This window comes from Coffea eugenioides, chromosome 1 (genome assembly GCF_003713205.1).
Source record: "Coffea eugenioides isolate CCC68of chromosome 1, Ceug_1.0, whole genome shotgun sequence".
Classification (NCBI taxonomy): domain Eukaryota; kingdom Viridiplantae; phylum Streptophyta; class Magnoliopsida; order Gentianales; family Rubiaceae; genus Coffea; species Coffea eugenioides.
Window position 1 is genome coordinate 42,524,868 of NC_040035.1, and position 16,117 is coordinate 42,540,984.

Below are 16,117 nucleotides of genomic sequence, written 5' to 3' on the forward strand. Positions count from 1 at the left end.
AGATAATATAATTTTTTTACGATTATTAGAAGAGGTAAATGATATTTTTAAAACCTCAAAGGTGCCAAATGATATTAGAAAAAAACCTCAAGGGAGGGTTCTGACGTTAGCCCTTTACTCTATAAAGGACAGGAAGTGTTGTCAATACTCAATAGGTACCTATGGCTATGCGGACTTTAACTAAAATTGTATATGAACACTAGGAGGTATAAAACGCGCGCATCGCGTAGGTACCAAAAGACAATATGCCCTGCCAAATGTACTGATTAAGGAAGTGATTAAATTTTGGTACATTCTTCTTTTATCCAGCATGGCACGCAAATTTTTTTTTTGTATATCAGTATGAATATGCATGGTAGGCCTTTTTTCTGTATTGAATAGTAATGTTGTAATCGCTTTTATACATTGAAAAAATCAACTAAAGATAAACACGACATCTGAAAAGGCAAAAGTAAGATAAGAGGTTACTACCACATTGACATTTGACCAAAAAAAAAAGGTAGGCTACCATACCACCAGGGAGTGCGTGGCCAAATGAGGAAGAAGTCATCAATCACCAGGACAACACCTCAAATCATTTCATCTCTCGCATATAATCTAACAATTAGCAAGAAATGGTACTGAGTCCTCAGCATAATTTACACACTATAAATAAAATCCCAGTAGCAAACAATTTAAAATCTTCTATTGTTGCAAACTATACTGCCTATTCCTATTACACACATGTGAAGATCTCTTTGTGCTCTGATCCAGATGCTGCTCCTCTTCTGGATTCATGGCAGTATTTTAAAGTGAAAAAACCATGAGATTATAAAGGCAAAAACCATGCACCCAAGAAGAAAATTCATGACACGACGACCATGGCAGTAACTTCGGGTGTCGGAGAAGACCATAGGTGCTGTTGAAGCTGCAGTAGCTATATACCAGTGCCATTGTTCACCTCAATTGCTTGTTCTTCAGCAATGTTCATCGCAGGGGCACCACAAATTTCACAAGTTCTGGATAAACATTTACACAAGATACAGGCAGTCAGTCCAGATGATACACCAGAAGCAACTGATATAAGCTTTTTCTAAATGGTCAAAAATCTGCTTTTATACGTTGTGGTCTCCATATATTTAGAATAGTGGTGATTGGTGTTTTGAATGGTGAATGGAGAGTTTGGTGTTTTGAATAGTGGTGATTGGTATTGTATCATGTTAAACAGAAGATGGCAAAGCTAATTTGTAAAACTTTCATCCTTTACAGATTCGTCAATCCCACAAGTCCAAATACATCATTTGATATTGGTATCAGCTATATCTGTTAAAAAGAGAAAAACAACAAGAAGATACTGCCACATTCTTCTGTATATTGATGTCAAGATCATCATGTTGCAGCCAACAACCTCAAACACTTTTTCTAAGTTCTTAATTACAATTTTGCAGCTCAAAAGATGCCAATGTTAATAAGAAGCTATTAATTTCATCCAATTAATGTGTTCCTTTTTATAGACAAAGTGGTGCCAGAATTTACCTCCAAGATTGATCAGGAACATTCTGAAGTAGATATCCAGCATTAGCCTTCTCATTTGATGCACCAAGCAACCGTAGTTCTTGAATCTCCTTCTCCCACTTATCCATATGTTCCTTGTAGATTATGTAGACATATATGCTTCAAAAAATAAAAAGTTGCTACAACCTGATCTTGAAAACCTAATAACTATTTTTTTAATGACTCAGAGAATTAATTTTTCTTCAAATTCATGATTAAGATCCTTCAGCATCAACTTCTCTGATTCCAGCAGCTTAGACACCTTCATCAAGCAAAAATGAAACCCAGCACAGAATTTATATTCAAACTGACTGAAACCAGGCATAGCATAATTACTTGCAATAAAGAAAGGTAATCTTTCAAACTTTTACTTCTAGAATTACATCATGCCTAAGCGAATAGGATTGTTTATATATTTTTTAGTTCTTTCGAAAATTTGGACTCTTCAACATAAAAGTTAGTTTAAGTATAAAAAACCCAATTAACTTTCTAACAAAACTTACACAGTCATCATGCCTTCCTTGAGAAAGTTTATGCAGTTTGTAAATTTCAGTAAACATGTAAATTCAACATAAAAATGGAATGGACTTCTTGATGAACATGCAATAACTAAACCGCAAATAATTGACAAGATAATGAACAAGAATGCCTGAAATGATACCAAGAAGATGATCTTCCAATAATCCCAAGGGCATGAACTAATAGACAAGTAGCCTCTGGTCCCTATTAGCACAGTAACCAATTAAATTTACAAGGTTAGAGTGATATAAAAGACTGAACATAAGAACCTCAAACAAAATTTTTCGGTTACCCTAAAGCCCATTTCTATCCAATTGCTTAACTGCAACAACCTGTCTATTCCAGTAATCCAATTAATTAGCAATAATAAACTTGAAAAGCAGCCAGAAAAATTTCGGTAGAGGATCGAACCTTTTCAAGTTTAGTGGATCGAACCTTCCTCCCCCTCCTCCTCTCTCTCTCGCCAACTGACTTCACCACAGATTTCACTGCAGCTTTTCCTGCCATGGAAGTAAATCCTGACACACAACAATTATCAAACACTTGCTAGGCAGATGTGAAATAGTGATAAGAGAAAACGAAGCTTTTATAGCTAAAAAATGGAGGCTCTTTTTGAATAGTGGTGTTTGATGAAGAGCCTCAAAAATAAGAGCGAAGGGACAAATATAGCTATATTCAAACATGGAGGCTCTTTCAAACATGAAGGAAAATAAAAAAAAATGAAGAAAAATAACAAAATAATGAAGGCAGTACTTTAAAGGACATAAGATGCTTCACTGTTAGCAGCTCTTTCTCAAACGAAAAATAAGAGTCCAGAAATCGAAAGGACTACAGATCTATACTACTAAAATGCAGAATTAATTGAAGGTTACTGTTAGTTTCCTCTTCTTTCTTGTTTATGGAACCCCAGAAGGTAAAAAACAGCTGGGAAAATAACACAAAAAAAAACAAACAATTACAACAAGAATTAAAAAAAACAGTAAGAAACGCCTCCTCTTCTTTCTTGTTTATGGAACCCCAGAAGGTAAAAAACAGTTGGGAAAATAACACAAAAAAAAAACAAAAACCATAAAAGAGAGGCTTGGCAGTTCGCTTGGGGTAACAAATGTATGGCTTGCACCCAAAGTGGTATAAATGTTGAGCAGCTACAAGACCATCGCCACCATTGTTGCCAGGACCACAAATAGCAAGAACACGACTGCGTTCACTTGATTTATAAACCTGCCAAAAACAGAACCTCAGTACCGTATGAATGAAATACCAATGGCCTTTTACATCCATAGTTGATCATCAGCCAAAGATGTGGTGTATAGATTACTCTAGAAAGATACAAGGAAGTAGTAAACACACTGATTTAAAAAGTAAAACAGATGAATTCAAGTAACATTTATGAGCCTAGCAAGCTTATTCTTTAGAGGTTTTCTGTGATTTCTTACTATCTCATTTCTCTTATTTCATCCTTATGATTTTGCAAATCGCTTATCCACATTTTTTACTAAAAAAAAAAAAAATCCTTCTGCTCTTACTACCTTTCCAGTTCAATAATGTATGCAAATGCCTCAATGACTTCAGAAATGATATCACAAAAGCATTACCCTTTCTGAGTACATTCCCAACAGTCTCCAATCCATGACAGCTTGATTGACTTCAAACGGTAAGTTCTATTTCTTTTAATTTGATCTCACCCCAACTGTACTTGCCAATTTCAATTCAATTGGGGAACTCTCCTAAGATCTAAAAGAATAGAATTTAACTTATGACAGAAGTTCAAGACTGGAAAATTCAAGTTTTTCCGTCCTATATCTTCCAAGTTCATTATAGAGCAACATCCCTTTTTCTAACCAAAGGTCTTAGTCGGTATTTGATTGATGCATGTGCAATCAGGTGCTTGCAGCAGTATCCTAACATCAACAAAATGTCTGACACTTTCTTTTTCACAAGTTAAGGAAGAAAAACTGCAGTCTGAACCAAATGTAATTCAGCAGCCTTATACCAGTAGTCCAACTTTAAAGCCTAAAAAGGTCCACTCAATGAGTTAAGAACTCGGTGAAGAGAGTTTCGTCCTCGGATAGATTGTTGAAACCATGTTTTGCTATTGGTGTGGTATTGTAATACGATGAGATCCACCAAATTATAGTCTTTATGGTTGTAGCTTAGGACAAAGGTTTATTGCTCTCTGTTCAAATCAAGAAAATTAAGGAAGTAAAATGTAAGCAAAATTTCCCAAAACTAATAAAGATTCCTACCCAAAAATCCTAGACGAAAAACACAAATTATGTAGAAGGGAACCAAAGGCATGTCCAAAGATCAGAAAATAATCATCCATCTTTAAAGGTTTAGCATATTAGCACTCCAACTCTCGTTATTAGCATTCCACTAATGTCAGTAAAGAAGACTGAACAAGTAACAAAAAGTAGAGGCCGAATATCGGCTCGGATTTCTTGAACAACCTCAATTGTAATAAAAATACTACGTCTTGAACCCATAAAGAATGGAAAATTCAATAATAATACCCAAAAAGGGCCAAAAACATTACGTACCTCAGCTATAGCAGTATCAACACTCAAATTAAAATATAGCTATTAGAATTGTTACAGTCAAACCTACAATAGTAAAAGTTAAGCACTCAATTTATAAAAATCACCAATAATAAATAAAGGGCACCGAATGAAAATGATTAGATGGTCCATACAAATTTAGAAAAATAAGTAAATCCTAGTTCAAATTAATGGAAAAAATACTCTAAGAAATAAAAGGGAAAAAAGAAAAATTTTCTTTTTTCTTTCTTCTTCAGGAAAAAATCAGGAAAAAAAATCCCAATGAAATGAAATAATTAGGAAAAAAATGGAGAAAATCACGCATACCTCACTCTACCACTTTAGCTTGAAGATCTGGAGTTGAAGCTTTTCTTTCAGATCATCTCGAAGAGGGAAAAAAAAGGAGGACATATTGGTTAAAAATTGGAAAAAAATGGAAACGAAAATAAACCGGCAAATTTAAGGAGTCACCTTCTACCACCACTACTCCTCCACGGCACCACCGCATAATTAGCTCTCCTTTTCCTCGTCCGGCACCAATAAGCGCAGCGGCAGCAGAGGCCTAGCTCCATCAAAACAGGCTACGTGAGCAATCCAGACTACTCACACAATTCCTCCACCTTTGGAAAAGTAGCCAAAGTCACCATCCTTAAAGACAGTGGCACCCGCCAAAGCCAAGGCGTCGCATTCATCCTCTTCGTGTCTCGAGACATTGCCATAAAAGCTGTGAAGGGAATTGACAAGAAAGTCCTAAATGACAGAACCCTAACAGCTTCCATAGCTTCTGATAATGGCACGGCCTGGAGTTTACAAGGACGACAGTGTATAAGGATAAAAGCAGGTGCTATGAGTGTGGGGAAGAATTTGTTGGGTCCTAGAGAAAGGCCAACGCCTTCAAAGAAGGGAAGGAGAGACGGTAGGGGTAGAAGAGACTGGGATAGGGGTGGTGGAGGAGGCTGGGGAAAAAGAGAAGTGGAATAGAGATGAAAAATAGAGACGAAGAGGAAGGGAACGGAGAGAGTCTGAGGAGAAGAGGTGTATCTAACCCTAGAGGAATGAAGGTAGAAAATAGAGAGGAAAAAAAGAAAAGGAGGAGATGAGAGACGGCGCCACAAAGTAGGGTTGGAAGAACATATTCAACAGCCAAAATACAAAACGCCATCGTACCACGAAACTCAGCTAAAGAGCAAGTGACAAGCACAAGGGCCGACGAAAACTTCAGACCTAAACCTGGCACGTGAACAGCACGAGGGCCGACGAAAACGAGGGCCGACGAAAAAAGAGCCTCAGACCAAAACCCCCCACTCGCTCTTATTCTATATATGTTGATAAGCCACATAACAATTAGTGAAAAAAAATCCTGGGTTAAAAAAGAACTGTTGCATTCTTTTTTTTACTGTTCTCCGAATTTTAGTTGCTATTAATAGATGCACATGAAAAGATAGATTTATTTGCTTGTATTATAAATACATTTTTTATCTCACATTCAAAATAGTATTACAGTATTTTTTTCAAAAATTTATTTCAAATAATCTACTACCCAAGCACACTCAGAGTACCAATATTGAATTTGTTCTCCAAGCCCATACACCCTAAACAAAGAAATAAAGAGAGGAAAAATGTTTAAGTTATCCTTTTTCTTCCCCATCTTTCTATTCTCCGATGACCTATGGTTTTTTCTTTTGGGGGTAAAATCTTGTTCTTTATTGTTCTGTTAAATTGTTATTCAATATATAAGCTAGATATGACCAGCCATATTTAATACTCAAACTGAATTTTGGTTGTATATGATTGTGTTTTTTCATTAATAGAAAAGAGACACAAAAACATAATGAAAAGAACTTCGCGTTAAAATGCATACAAGTGGTGGGAAAAAGTTGTGGGAATTTGTGAATTTTTTGTCGATATCTTGTGAAATCATCAAATGTTTTATTTAAGCGAAATAATCAAATGTTGTCTAAGTATATTGCTATTGACCTAATTACTATTTCTAATTGGATCAAAATCAGTTTGAACTTAGGCTTCATTTGGATTTAAGAATTTGATGAAAGATTTGAAATCTTCTCAAATCCCTCTAATTGTTTAGGCTATTTAGGATGTATTTGAATTTGTAAATAATAAATTATTATATTGTTTAAAATATAATTTGATAATTGGTGAATTATAAATTCAAATGTCTTTTAAATAATCCAAACAATTGGAGCAATTTAAGTGAATTATATTTTTCTTGTAGAAATTACAATGTAATCATGAATGAATAGATGTATCATCATAATTACATCTCGAATTAATCTAATTTACACGAAAAAATAAAAACAAAGAATGTTGAGATAGAGCATCTTTAACCCAAAGTCAAAATGATTTTCTTTTCTGGGTTATGACTTCGAAGGTTTTCAGTTTTTCCGCTACATGTGTGATATTATTTAGATCACGTGAAGGAAAAGAACCGAACTGGGCCTTGGTCTGAGTTCTTAACCTGTTGCCCACTTTTGGCCCAAACCATTACTGACAAAACTATTCCTAAAGTTGTGTGGCCTACTTTTTTATTCCCAAGAAATTATATGGAGACTTAGCAATTGTCTTTTGGGTAAACTGGTGGAATTACCTTAGATTCTGGGTGCGTGTGTTTCTTTGCGCTGTTGAAAGAAATTATATGGAGACTTGATTAAGCTCATAAAGTATGTGGAGAATATGATAAATCCCTAGTTGACTCTCATCTAATTTTCGTTTCACAGAGAGGTGCAAATTTAGTCTAAATTATAAAGCAAAGGCCAATTTATTCTAAATTTAATCTCATTTAGTCAAAATCATATTTCAATCGCATACTACTTTTTTGCCTTTTGTTTAAACATAATAAAACTACTACACGAACCAATTACGTTAGAGTATAATATGGAGAACCAAATTTAACAAGTCGAAATTAGAAAATATCAAAGGAAATGCAATTGCTACATAGGGATATACAAATTAAATCCCGTCTCCCCCCCCCTCCCCCAAAAAAAAAAAAAAAAAAACCCAAGGAAAGGGTAACAACACAAAATGAAAGACGCAGTTTGTTGTCCAATGTCCTACTTTTTTTTTGGCAACTTTTACGAATTGTTTTATGGTATATATAAAGATCAACTTTTTATACACTAACAGTGTAATGATTTGTTTTCACTAATAGTTTTAAATGTATATCACATATGCATGATTTGAATTTTAAATTTAAATTTATGTTATGTAACATGATCTAAAGTTACTAGTGAAAAAAGAAATTATTTCAAGTTTAAATTTTGTATTAAGTGAGACGACCTAAATCTGCTAGTAAAAAAAGAAATTATACACTGATAGCGTATAAAGAAGTTATCCTATATATAAAGGACATAAAATTTGGTGATGCTGGCCTCAATTAAAATTGTATATTGACATATTATTTGTGAAAAAAACTCGTAGCATATGGCCATAATTCCCAACTAAAATTTAAGGTTGGTAGATTTGGACCCCTTTGGGCTGAAAACATGTATTTAGTGTTTTGAAGGATGATTTTTTTTTTTTGGTTAGGGGTGGAGGAAGGAAGGATGAGTTGATAGATGATGAAATTATTTTGAGCTTAGATGGAAATAATGGTTTGGTATGTCAATCTAACAGAAATCAGAATAAAGGCCAATTTTTCATTACAGTTAGCTAAAGCGGCATAACCCAAACTTCCATCATTTTCATTTTATTTATTTTTTCCTTCCTCTCTATTAACTGTTTTGCCTTTCTTATTGGTCATCCTTAATGAAAAGTTACTATAAAACACCTTTTTAATTTTCCAATATCAAATTTTGAGATAAGTTACCATAATTCATAAGTTACCATATGCACGAATTACAAATTATTTAAGTTCTGATTTTACAAAGAGTTCTTGTACACTTTCAAAGACAAAATCTAGGAAAAAGATTATTTATAAGAGATTATTCATGTAATCTGGAAAACTATTTCTTGTGAAAGTTCTGATTGAGAGAGACAGAAAAGACGATGCCATCATACAAGACGATGAGGGATAGAACCAATGATAGGATAGGAAAAGCCCAACATGATAAGGGTTCTGATATGTTAAAGTTCAGGGGTTTTTCAATGCCCCAATTATTATTTCTTTTTTGGAAATTTTGTCTAAAATGAAAACTACGACTACTTTGGATATTAACGTTAGAAGGAGCTTAGAATTGCTTATTATTATTGGTGCTTGAGCGCACACCAATGCGTATGCAACTAATAAAAAGATATTAAAATGATTATAATTATATTTGTCAGAAAATAGTAGATTTTTTTTTTAAACTAGCAGTTTAAAAGGGTTCAATTGTGCCAGGGAAGTGTTTTAGTATTATAGGAAAGTAATAGTTTGTTTTTGAGGAATGGCACCTAATTTCAACAATGGTAAGGATGTGCAGTAATTTTTTGACTCCATTTTTTTTTTTTTGTGGTGATAAATTGAATTCTTTTTTTTCTTATCAATTGAAAGTGTAAGAAGGTGTATTTTTTTTTTTGGCAACACAGAGGTATCTGGGTCTTCAGATTGGTAATATCTAATGACCCAACTAATCCTCTGCAGGTCAGGAGAGGCTGTCTAGCTTTTTCACCGACCGTTTTGCTCGGGATTCGAACCTTCTCGGAGGTACTCCCCCAACTGGGTACTATGATGGATCACAATTTGTTAGTTCACTAGCATCAATGTCCTTTGACCAAAGAATCAAGTGGAGTATATAACCAATCATTTAGTCCATAGTGAATCTCAACCATCATCATTTTGAACTACTGACAGCTCCAATTGGCAAATTGGTGACAGGTTTTCACGTATGACCAATTAATATTTGGCCAATTTCTTTTCAATAATAATATTAAGTGCAAGAGAATTTTAAGAAAATATTCAAAGATTAAATATGCACATTTGCTGGTGCACACGAACATTAACGTTTTGGTTACACGTTTAGAGACCCACAAGGAAGAGAGAATTTGAACGTAGAACATCTAATTTCTGAAAAATCAACTTTAGCCACTAAAAACACAAAAAATAAAATAAAATTAAAGGTTGAACCTACACAGTAAATTACAAACAAGCTATCCATACTCTAAACAAAATAATTAACTCTAATGACTACACCAGCCCGATTGGATTGGGCTCACGTAGGTCTGGTGCAATCAGCTATGACCTCTCAACTCTGGGCCGTCCAAGGATCCAACGAAATTGGAATCCGGTTTAGTTATCGTCATCATCATCAGCTAGGAACCGAAAAGGAGAGATCCTGAAAGCCTGGGCCATAATGGAGGAAAGGATAGGAGAACCAGGACTAAAGGAGGCTTTGGCAATCAGAACAGCTATGCAATTAGGAAAAAAAGCAGGTTGGAGGAAGATTGAAATACAATCGGATTGCAAAAGTGTGATAGACTGCATTACAACAGATTCCTGCAACGACTGCAGCTATGCTGTGATTCTGGAGGATATACAAAAGTTGAGGGAGTTTTTTGATGAATGCAATTTCTCCTTTATATATAGAGAAGGAAATGAGTTGTGTCATAGGCTAGCAAAATTCGCTTTGAAGTCAGTTAATGATGTATATCGGAAAACAAATTTTCCGGGCTAGATAAAAGATCTAGCACGAAAGGATTGTGAAGGCAGGTTGCCTCTTTTGTAAAGCATACTTGTAATATCAAGTTTAAATCAATACAAATGTTATTGTTTTGACAAAAAAAAATCATCATTTAGGTATTACTTTCTTTCTTTTGTGATCTGTACTCCGTTTAAGTATACACGAGCCATGATTTTAAAATTCAGCCACCAATATGTTTGCACTATGAATATATTATTGGCGAAAATTCAATGAATAGAAAGATTTCTTGTCTAAAGATGGAAAAAAAAATACACTAATTTCAATATAGTAACACATTAGTAGCATTCAAGAAGCAAACAAAATTGGTCCTTTTAGTCTCATATTATATGCATGCACAACCAGCCAAGTGGAGAAAGAGATGTACCTTTCACAAAGTACTACATGCTTAGACAGTGAAAATTCATCAAGTCCGGGGCCATTCTCAGCCACCCACAGGTGCAAGGTTCATATTTAGTATTGTTGCCATATGATCTTGAAATTTATGTCAAAGTTCTTCAATTAGACAAAATGTTTAACACTAATATTGAATGAGACTACTCCAACCCTAGTCGATTCGGCCCGTTTAAGCTCATCTATGATGTGTTTACCGAATAAACTCTGAACTTTAACCTCTCAAAACATGACTTTAGGAGCTGATAAAAATTTTGTTTAGGAAATCAAGAATCTCAAACTCTTTTTCCCTTTGTCCCTGCAATGCAAAGGGATTTTAACAGAGTCGTCGAGATCCTCGAATTCTTTCTTTTCTCCCTGCAAAACTCATTTGGGAACCCCTCCCTCCCCCCAACAAAAAACAAAAAAAAAAAGCTGTAAACTTGGCAAGTCCAGGCCGTTTAAGTGTCCAATATCCATTTCCCAAGTTCAGAAAGTTAGAACCCAAAATGCCAGGATTAAGTGTAGAGACAGTTGCAAGATTGGCCAAAAACAAAATCGTGGAGACTGGATTACTCGTTATTAATGCACAAAAAATTTTTTGTTCAGTATGTATACTGCGTTGAAACAGTAGTGAAAGTAATTTACACATTCTAAACAAATGGAGTTAGGTAAGTAGTTTGTGTTGAATAAATGAGCAAAACCCATGGCTGGTGGCTTGTGCCCGGGTGCGAAACGAAACTCCACGTCTACCAAATTCCAATCTGGCGTCAAACTCAAGCGGGGCCTATTATTATTATCCAACTCCTGCGCCGACTTTTTCCGGGTTTCCAAAATCTAGGAGCATTAACTAAACTGCCCGCACGCAAGGACAAATATTCAGATTCTTTCTATAAAAAGGCTCTGTCCCAGGATTTCCGCCGTATTTCAGTTTAACATTAAAAAGCTACTTTCCACGAGAGATTCTGTTCTGCAGTGCTCCCTCTTTAATTATTACAAATGTCCTACCTTCTCCAATCCTCTTGTTTCCTAACGCAGCCCCAATCCTCAACGAGCCAATCTACAGCCCAGAATGGGATGTTTGGATTTGGCGGCTTTGGGCGTCACCTTCCCTCAATTTGTAACTCAGCTTATACCTTTAATATTTCGCAATCAAACTGTAAAATAATTATTCAGGGTGGCCAAGTGAGTCAGCAAACCAGCAACGCTGGAAGCGGAGGAAATGGCGGCAACGGGAGACCGCCGCCGTCTGGAGGTGGTGGCCGTGGTCCTGGAGGAGAAGATAATAGGGAAATCCCAATTCTGGTAAATTTTTTTTGTTGGCTCGAAATTCTCTAGTTCTTTTACCAATTCATACATCTGCATACTGTTGTTGCTTAATTAATTCTAGTGCAAGAGTTTTCGGATGCCCAGATTTTAATTAGTTCGATGAAATGCAGGGGTTGATGGGGCCTGTGGGTTTCTTGATGACGTCCTGCTGGATACTTAGAAATCCTGAGCTTGCTGATCCATTTCTGTTTAAAGCTGTGACAGAGGTAAATATGTGAAGAAATTGTAGGGCAATTTATTCACGTCTGTTCATTCTGTTGCTTGGCAAGACTAAATTGCTCACTTTAGTTCTTGTAGCATTGTTCGGTGTCCCTAGCCGTTGTTGTTTCAGCTTCTTATTCCTCTTCTTATTTTGACGATGAGAGAAGGAGACGTGGGGCTTGGGCTTGGGGTCTGTTCATTGCTTGTCACGGCCTACTTTTCTCGTGAAAATGCTCAATATGATATACTTGGGATTCTTAAAGTTTAGTGATCTCAGCCAGCATGATTACCATTCTTTGTGCAACTGTGTTGCCTTGCATTTGCTAGAAAGTATTGAAATATGCTAAAATGCGGCTTATGTAAACTTCGAGGAACAAGCTGTTGATTGAAGGTTGAAATCTAGCTTGTACACTGGCCTTTTGTAGTCAACTTTCCATTTTGGTTTCACTAGTTTATCCAATTTTTTATTTTTTTAATATTTGCTATCATCATGTGTTGTAGGTGGTCACTCGCTATTCTTCTTCAATATTTTCCGGACTTCAGAAGAAGGGGAAGGAGTTTTGGTCTAAATTGTTCGCTGTAGACATTCTGTTTGGGGTGGCAGCCAACATTGCTCTGGATAAAATGCTGGCAACTTATGCTCGTATGGGGCCACTATCATCTGCTTCCAGTGGTTTTTTGGGGCACCTGCAAAGTGCCTTTGCTTCTCTACCAAGCAGGTATAATAATACTTTTTAGGGCCAACGTGCAAATACAAGCTTCCAAACTAATATTCTTTGGACACAAGCCACTTTTTTTAGATTGTTTATCAGATTTTCCTCTGATCTTGCAAGCTTACAAACTCCTTGATTTTGATGGATTTTTGGACTAATTCTATGAGATATACATTGACATTACTACTGTTTGATTCTATTATCTTGTCTCAGTAATAATGATCGCGTACATGTTGGCTTGTATGGAAACATCGTTTTTAATCTGTAAATGGGTAGTTGAAAACCAAGAGTATTGTTGGGATGAACTGCTGATGATAACACTGAGCAATGAATTGAAACATAGTTATAGTGATTCAAAAGCTCAGTGTTTCATGTTTACAAACTTGAATGTACTGGCAGGCATAAAAGATGTGAATAATTGTGTTCCATATGTTCCAGTTTGGAGTCCATCTTATGATGGCAAATCCAGGGAATATATGTATGACATATGAAGGAGCATTATTGAGGTAATATTTATTGTCATAGCTTGTAGGTCAAATCCCGCAGGTTGTTGCCTTAGGTAGTGATGATTGGGTGATGTCCTGCAGAAGTAAATCCAGTTTCTGCATTGGACAATCAGGATTTATAGGCTTAGTTATCAGTTTGCAGGATACATTTATGAGTAAATGGCAGAGTACATCCAAGTACAAGAATTAGGGAGTTTTCCCTTTCCAATTCAATGACAGAAATACATAACCTCATTTTTCCCCTAGCCACCCCCAAGCATTGGAAGCTATTTAGCTGTATACATCTTAATTGTTATGGACCCTAATACTGATTCTTTAATTAGGTTTTCAACTAAAATTTACTGACCATTTCACCCCAATAAGGTTGCATCTGTCCTGAATCTCACAAGAAAAAACTCTTTGTTCATAACCTCTTCTCTTATTGGACATTTTGAGTTTGCTAAGTTCGTGTAATCTGTGCATGTTGCTTGCTGTTCCAACGGAGTATTTAAACGTCTTAATTGTGAATGTTTTTATGATAGTATATTTGAAGGTGGAGGTCCAGGATTCAACTTTTCTTTGGAGCAACAGGTTGCTGCCTATTTTTACAAGGTAATAAATGTTACATGTATCTATTGACTGTCAGTACTTTCAGGAATTGCAGATTAGAAGAAGTAAAGGATCACATCCCCTATTAAATAAATCTTTGTATATAGACTGTTTCCCTTTATATTTGCCGAGCTTGGTTGTTGGAGATTTCTCTGTATTGCATTCTTGCACTCCTAGTTCTTGTGTGATACCTAATGGGAGTCTCAGGGTGTGATTCTTGTTTCCTATTTCTGTTTCATTGACTACATAATTCTCATGCTTAATACAGGGTATCTTGTTTGGCACTGTTGGACTTGGTTGTGGGCTTACTTGTCACAACATAATTAAATTTGTCATGACTGGTAATAGGTAAAGATTCTAATTGGACAACCTCTTCTTACCACTTAATATTACACTAAGAAACAAAGTGGTTTTAAGCATTTGATGGTCTGGTTATACTGTTATGTATGGGGATACTGAGTTAAAGAAACTATCATCATCGTTGGAACTCATTCTGAGGTTCTTACTCAAAATCTAAACAGTAAGAACTTTGGTTTATGTCTCAAATAATTCAGCTTGTTCAGTGCCATTAGCAGAACCTAAATGAACCTAAATAATTCATCTTGCTCTTAGAATCTGGATTTTGAACGGTAAACTTAAAGGAGCAAAGTTTTGAGGACCCAATAAGCTGTTACAATGTAATCACATTTTCCTCAGTCAGGAATTTATTAAAAGAATACCTTCATATCCACCTCCATGCTTTCCCTTTAAGCAGCTGGCAAACTGAAGAATTGAGTTGTTAAGAAGTTATATACTGACTGTGAGATGACTAGAAATTTGGGCATTATGGCTGTTCCAAATTGCAACAGATTTATGCGGTATTTCTACTTTGATGTTGCAGGAACACCAAGAAGTCAGAAGAGGGCATTCCTGTTTCCTACATAGTTAAAAATGCTGCCTTCTGGGGTAGGGTACCTCTTACTACTCAACCTAAGAAATTCATTTCTCTGCAGATTTATCTCTGATGATGATTTAGTCATTTATAAGCCAAACAGAGCAGTTCAATCTCCTATATATCTGTGATTCTTCTCTATTACTTGTCTGTGTTCCTCGTTAGTTAACGGTTTCCCTTTCCTAAATTTTTCCTTGATGGCCATCTAGATGCATGAAAAATCGAACTTTTTAGGTGCTTGGTAAATGTGATTTTCTGGTTTAATCCAACCAACCATGTGATGTCACACAATTGACTACCATTGTGAATAAAACTCCGAGCCGAAAAGGACACATTCTGAATTGCTCCTGCAAAGAGTTGCTGCTCTGCATTCGTATGCTTTAATTCAGTATTCTCATTGGTCACCAGGTGTTCTCCTTCCACTTTCTTCTGGTTCCCGCTCTCAGATTGTCAAGGGATTGGATCGATTGGTTCAAGCATCACCCCTAGCAAAGCAGGTTCCACTTGCTGCACTGGCTTTTGCATTGGGCATGCGACTTGCCAGCAATATATATGGCGGGCTGCTGTTTGTGCACTGGGCTAATTGGAGTGGGATGATGAAGCGTGAATCATGACTCCTCCCTTTGGATCTTGTATCCTTGTTGTACTATCCATCTCTCTCCTTTTTCATTTTGATGAGTTGCCATAGCATGTTGTACCAGTAGAATTTGGTTTCAAAACAAGAACTTGACATAACCACGAGAACATTCGGATGCAATAATGAAGATTGGCAATCTGGATCAGGATGAAACTCTGTGATGAGTTTGAGAATTATGCGTGTAAGTCCTTTTTTTAACTTTTTTGGCATGGTTTAGCCTAATTCAAACTTTCATCAAGATTAACCAAAATTATTAACGCTTAGGACTCATGAGTCATGACTACTGCAACCCAAATGGATTTGGTTGATTTGGGTGTAGGGAGCGATACCATCTAAATAGGTCAGCCTAATTCAAACTTTCCTGAAGTTTGTACTGGCAACTTTTGCTAGTATGGGGGCGATGCAATCTGCGTCCAGTGGTTTCTTGGGGCACCTCTAACGTGCCTTGGCTTCTGTACCACGCAGGTATAATAACTTAATAGGATAAACGCCCGATTAAAAGCTACAAAAACGAGGAGCCCTTATGCCGCTAGCGAGCCACTTCGTTTTAATACTATGTTTTATCAGATTTCTCCCCAATTCCGCAATCTTATGAACTCCTTGATCTCGATGGAACTTTTA

The 16,117-nt window shown here is 36.0% G+C and overlaps 1 protein-coding gene and 2 long non-coding RNA genes across 5 annotated transcripts; 1 reads left to right on the plus strand and 2 right to left on the minus strand.

Moving 5' to 3' along the window:
- Positions 1 to 452: 452 nt before the first annotated feature.
- LOC113780395 lies at positions 453 to 2,315 on the minus strand. The gene is made up of 2 exons (XR_003469522.1): positions 1,516 to 2,315; positions 453 to 998 (listed from the first exon to the last, which is right to left on the minus strand). It is a non-coding gene; the product is annotated as an uncharacterized LOC113780395 (long non-coding RNA).
- Positions 2,316 to 2,339: 24 nt separating this feature from the next.
- On the minus strand, positions 2,340 to 5,834 carry LOC113780401. 2 transcript variants are annotated; one of them, XR_003469523.1, is made up of 5 exons: positions 5,061 to 5,834; positions 4,917 to 4,972; positions 4,593 to 4,655; positions 2,464 to 3,273; positions 2,340 to 2,384 (listed from the first exon to the last, which is right to left on the minus strand). It is a non-coding gene; the product is annotated as an uncharacterized LOC113780401 (long non-coding RNA). The 2 variants fall into 2 exon arrangements; XR_003469524.1 differs by lacking the exon at positions 4,593 to 4,655 and having other exon boundaries at positions 5,061 to 5,833.
- Positions 5,835 to 11,568: 5,734 nt separating this feature from the next.
- Positions 11,569 to 15,669, plus strand: LOC113780610 (protein RETICULATA, chloroplastic-like). Of its 2 annotated transcripts, XM_027326395.1 has the most exons (7): positions 11,569 to 11,896; positions 12,031 to 12,126; positions 12,623 to 12,840; positions 13,862 to 13,931; positions 14,197 to 14,276; positions 14,809 to 14,873; positions 15,268 to 15,669. In XM_027326395.1, the coding sequence occupies exons 1-7, from the start codon at positions 11,591 to 11,593 to the stop codon at positions 15,471 to 15,473; spliced, it is 1,041 nt and encodes a 346-aa protein (XP_027182196.1). In that variant the 5' UTR covers positions 11,569 to 11,590; the 3' UTR covers positions 15,474 to 15,669. The 2 variants fall into 2 exon arrangements, with proteins under 2 accessions (XP_027182196.1, XP_027182201.1); XM_027326400.1 differs by lacking the exons at positions 11,569 to 11,896; positions 12,031 to 12,126 and adding an exon at positions 12,184 to 12,383.
- The last annotated feature ends 448 nt before the right edge of the window (positions 15,670 to 16,117 follow it).